General features: G+C 33.4%; 1 protein-coding gene across 1 annotated transcript; it reads left to right on the forward strand.

Annotated features, from left to right (window-relative positions):
• Positions 1-2522: 2522 nt before the first annotated feature.
• Positions 2523-4902, forward strand: LOC143557411 (F-box/LRR-repeat protein At3g59190-like). The gene is made up of 3 exons (XM_077046489.1): positions 2523-3511; positions 3723-3735; positions 4237-4902. Exons 1-3 carry the CDS (start codon positions 2565-2567, stop codon positions 4519-4521), a joined length of 1245 nt encoding a protein of 414 aa, XP_076902604.1. The 5' UTR covers positions 2523-2564; the 3' UTR covers positions 4522-4902.
• The last annotated feature ends 262 nt before the right edge of the window (positions 4903-5164 follow it).

Consider the following 5164-nt stretch of genomic DNA (forward strand, 5'->3'; position numbering starts at 1 on the left):
TCTGATTTCACTAATTCAGCCAAAATGGTATCGATATTTGTCCAAATTAAAGCTCAATTTTGAATCTTTTTGCAATTTGGTGATATGGGTAAGGTAACAATTGCGGCGACGGTGGATATCTGGTGCGCCACCGGATGTGGAGCTCTGAGATGTGGGCGAAATATGTGGAGATATTGTGGGAGTTTGAAGATAAGTGTGGAACTCTGATTGGTAAGCTACGGTAGGTGGCTGATGCCATGACGATGGAGATGCATGTTATCCAAAACTCCAAAAATCAAATGCTCCATTAGTGTGAAGGAAACCCGTATTTAATTATACATTGTTAAATATTAGGGCTTGCTGCTTGTTCGCCTTTCAATCTATTGGAAGGCATACAATTAGGGTTCTTGAGTTGAGAGAATTTGGGGATTTAGATGGGTGGTGTATAATTGGGGATTTTAAGTGATTGTAAAATGTTAAGTATAATACACAGATGGTCCACGTAGGTTGCCATGTCACATGATTTTGACAACTAAGACGGACACATCAGCATTTACATAACGGAGTAGTACTCCGTTAGTTGCGGACCGGTAGAAGAAACATATGTGAAAGTTGGGACCGTTGCCAGCCAAAATGAAAGTTGGGACCAGTGCCGGCAAAAATGAAATGGTTGGGACCAATAAAAACCAATTTACCTAATATTAAATTTAAATAAACATTATGTTTACATAACCGACACTCTAGAACGATTATCCTGGTCGCTTAACGTTTAATACCTTTGTTGAAACCAGACACACACACACACACATATATATATATATATGTGTGTATACACACACACAATATGTTTATAGAATAAAGGTTTTAACAAATAATATCATAATAAATATATTAAACATGTGTATCATCAATCTTATCAATCAAAGGTTATGTAAATAATCAAGGAAAAATAAATAAAATAAGTATTATATGTTTTCATATTAAGTTTATTTGTTTAAATAAATATAATACAATTAAATAAATATAATTGTATTATATTTATTTAAGTATTTTATTTATAGGTATATTTTATGTATATATTTAATATAAAATTTAAATAATATAATCTTAAATCTTGATAAATAAAAGTGATTTTACAAATAATAAAAAACAATAACAAAATAATTAAATAATGATGTTTTCAAAATAGAAAATAATAATAGTAAGTTAAATAATAAGTATTTTCACAAACACACCCGATCACCATCGAAACCTGAATCCCTATCAAGTTATAGAAGCCATCTTTAGGTTAATGGAATTCATATTTATTTCTCGCTATCATTCTTAACTAGGGTTTCTCGCTGGTAATTCTCGAAGAGCGTGACGTTTATTCTTCTTATTAACTTGTTTACCATTTTTGCTTACTTGATAAGGTGAGTAATTCACTCCCATTTTTACTTATTAACAACTTTTTGGGAACATATGCGTATCATATCATATTTACTTATTATCTAATATGCACATTAGCAAAGTGTTTAATCTTGTGTGCATATTAATTAAATGTCTAATTTGCTACTTGTTTAATTGTTATTTGATCGCATTCGGAGAGGTCCATCTAATTCACATTAATAGTATGATCATACGACCGTCGTAGTAGCCAAAGCCCATTTCGCAAGGCAATGGTTTTACCGACACACATAATTGCTCAATGGATTTATTGTTTATCACACAATGAACAATTTTGCACTTTTTGTATTATATGGTATTTAAATTTATAGGTGTTTTACTCACTCAACCTAGTGCTGACAAGCCTACTTTATTTTATATGCATATGCATGTTTTCATTTGACTGGATTGTCAAGATGAAGGACTTAGTGATGACCTTAAGTTAGAAGGGATTATCAAGACTTGTTTTGAATTTAATTTTCTTTTATTTTAAAGGTGATGTACTTTGGTTTGAATGTTGAATATTTGGATTATTAAAATTAATAAATAGATATTGTCACTTTTAACATTACATGATGGTACCTTGTAAGTTGTGAACAATCAATTCGCGCCCCGTCATTTCCTTCTTAGGTTGGAGTGTGACATTTGTGTCAAAATTGTGTCGGAATTTCCAACATATTCTCGACACAACTTGATTAAGCATTAAATACAAAATGTTAAATACATTGTTAAAACATGCAAGATGTGAAATACATTGATCTTTGTGGAATATATGTGAAATTCAAAATTTAAAGTTTTTGTTTTTTTAACCGCTAAAGCTAAAGTTAATATAAAGTTAAACTGACTTTATTAAATGGTCTTTAGCTTAGTGATATCAAGGTGATATCAAGTGATTTAATAAACTTGTTTCGCCAATTAAGAAACTTGACGTTTCTTGTCGGACAAAAAGACATAGATTTAAAAGCGTTTTTATATAAATAAATTATTGGGAATTCAATAAAATACTTTTAATACTATTAAATATATTGGGAATTAAATAAAGATACTTCTAAGACAAAAGAAACATGATATGATCACTATATATTTCATACATGAATAGAATCTGATCATCATTGTATGCTCTTAAAACCCCCAATTCTCAAACCAAATTTTCAGTCCAAATGAACAAACCACCATTGTTCTCAATTCATCATAAAACCATGAGTTTACGCTCAAACAAACGTCAAGTTGATTTAATAAGCAAATTGCATGACGCACTGCTTATTCAAATCCTATCATTTCTTCCTGAACCTGAGGCAACCAGGACGTGCATTTTGTCGAAAAGGTGGAAGAACATATGGGCACTTCTCCCAATTCTTCATTTCATTATGCCGTTTTGTTGGACAATTGAAGAGAACAACAGGTTCCATGACTTTGTTGATCAAGCCCTTGATCTACGTAACGGCTTGCAGATTCAAAGGTTTCATCTTTATTGCTCAAAGAACTGTAATTATGATCGTGTTCATAATTGGTTTTGTAAAGTTGTTAAATGTAATGTTCAAGAGCTTGATCTCCGTTTTCCTGCTGAGCGATTTCCTGTTAAGTTTCGCTGGGATTTGTTTAGTTGTTTAGTTAGCTTAACTTTGCGAGGCGAGTTCATATTAAACGTCCCAGATGATATCCTAATTCCGTGTTTAAAAACAATCAATCTTGTATCGATTGTTTATTCGGGGAATAATAGTTTTAAGAATTTGGTATCTGGGTGTCCGGTTTTGGAGGACTTGTTTGTGGAGAGGCAACTAATAGGCGGATTTGATGACATGTATACATTTGAGGTTGTTTCACCGTCTTTGAAGAGACTAAGGCTATCGTTTGCGATGTCTGTTTATGGGAATTTTAGGGTCGTGATCGACGCGCCTGCATTGGATTACCTTAATATTTTGGATGTGATGTCATCAAACTACTCTATGACGAACCCTGTGTCGTTGACTGAAGCTCACATCATGTTACGGACCGATGGCCAAATTCCTCAACTCCTGTCGTGCTTCTGCTCGTCTGTCAAGATATTGACACTAAGTGCTAATGCAAGTTCGATGGTATGTTTAATCGCAGATTTATGTTGCATTTAGTTTTGTTTTACTTGATCCCATTAGTTAACATGGTTTTGGTTTAGACTCGTGGGTTTCCTATCAATAGGTCTGTAAACGAACCAAATGAACACGAGCGGGGGCATGTTCATGTTTGTTCTTTATTTACACAAACATGAACAATTAAATGAACAAATTTTCTTACGGTTTGTTAACAAAATGAACATGTTCATGTTGTGAAAATGAACTAAGTTTCTTACCGTATGTAAAAAAAATGAACATGTTCATGTCTGTTTATGTTATTTGTTAACATTCTAAAAGAACAATTCATGAACATAAACCAACACAAACGAACATAAATGAACAAACACATCGAACATATTTAACAAAAAGTGAACATAAACGAACATATGCAAACAATTATAAATGAAACCAGTTGAAGTCTAATGCATGTTTAATAAGTTTCATAACAAATATAAGCTTACAAGCATAAACGAACGTAAATAAACAAACATATATGAATGAACATGAATGAACGTAAATAAGGGAATGGAATACATGTTAACGGTCAGTCGTTTAACTAAACGAACAAAAATTTGTTCAAGTTCATTTGTTTATTAGATAAATAAACATATACAAACTTATCGCCAAAGGGTTCACTAGCAGTTCACTAAATGTTCAATTCATAAACAACCTTTTGACGTAAACAATAACTAATAGTGATTAGTGAATCGAAGTTGAAAAAGGATAAACACTTTGGATTTAGATGGTGATGCTTATTATTTGGTTTATGCAGGCTCTCACGCTCCTTAATGATATAGAAATTCCTGAGTACCCTAACTTGGTTAACTTGGCAATTGGGATTGAATATACTCGGGGCTGGGAATTGCTGCCGGACCTCTTGATCAAAATGCCTAATCTTGAGCATATTACCTTTTTAGAGGTAAGTTTATGTTTTTTTGCAAAACTAACTTATTCACATATGATCTTTATCAAGAACTGGATTGGAAACACGAATTGTTGGCAAACACCCAAAACGTTTATTGTATAAAGAAACTCACTCAAAACTTAATTACAATAATGAAACCCTGCACGGTTTATATAGACCAAACCTAGACACGTTTGAGTCTAACTAGGATTCCTAAACAATAGGTAAATTAATTAAAATAAACCTAACAACCTAAACCAACATGTATTAGGAAGTATTAGGATCCATATGTAACTTGTGCCTTGCTCGCCAAGTTACTTGCCTTGCACTCCAAGGCTTTGATTAGAAATTGCCAACATTCACCCCCCCAATTTCTGAGTCGTATAGGGTAGGTCATCCAATTCAGCAGGTCCTGCATCTCCTTGAGATTAATTCGTGCAAGAGCTTTTGTCAAAATATCGGCCCATTGTATTTTGCCACTTATGTGTTCGACTTCCACCTCCTCTCCTTCAACACATTCCTGAATGTACGTGGTAACGGGATGTAATGTGTTTAGTCCGACTATGAAACACCAGATTTTTCACAAGAGAGATAGCGGATGTGTTATCTATATATAACACCACTTTCTGAGGTGGTTTCCTGGTTAACTCGCTTAGCAACTCCCTAAGCCAAATCGCTTGAGACGCAGTCGAACTAGATGCAATATACTCTGTTTCACACGAGGATAAAGCTACGGCCCCTTGCTTTTGAGGGAACCAAGAGATCG

The sequence above is a fragment of the Bidens hawaiensis genome, unplaced genomic scaffold (assembly GCF_021521415.1).
Source record: "Bidens hawaiensis isolate Kalapana, Puna unplaced genomic scaffold, B.hawaiensis_p1.1 tig00018958_1, whole genome shotgun sequence".
NCBI lineage: Eukaryota > Viridiplantae > Streptophyta > Magnoliopsida > Asterales > Asteraceae > Bidens > Bidens hawaiensis.

Bases quoted from the DNA above. Each gene is read 5' to 3' on its own strand.
- LOC143557411 (XM_077046489.1), top strand. From the start codon at position 2,565: ATGAACAAACCACCATTGTTCTCAATTCATCATAAAACCATGAGTTTA.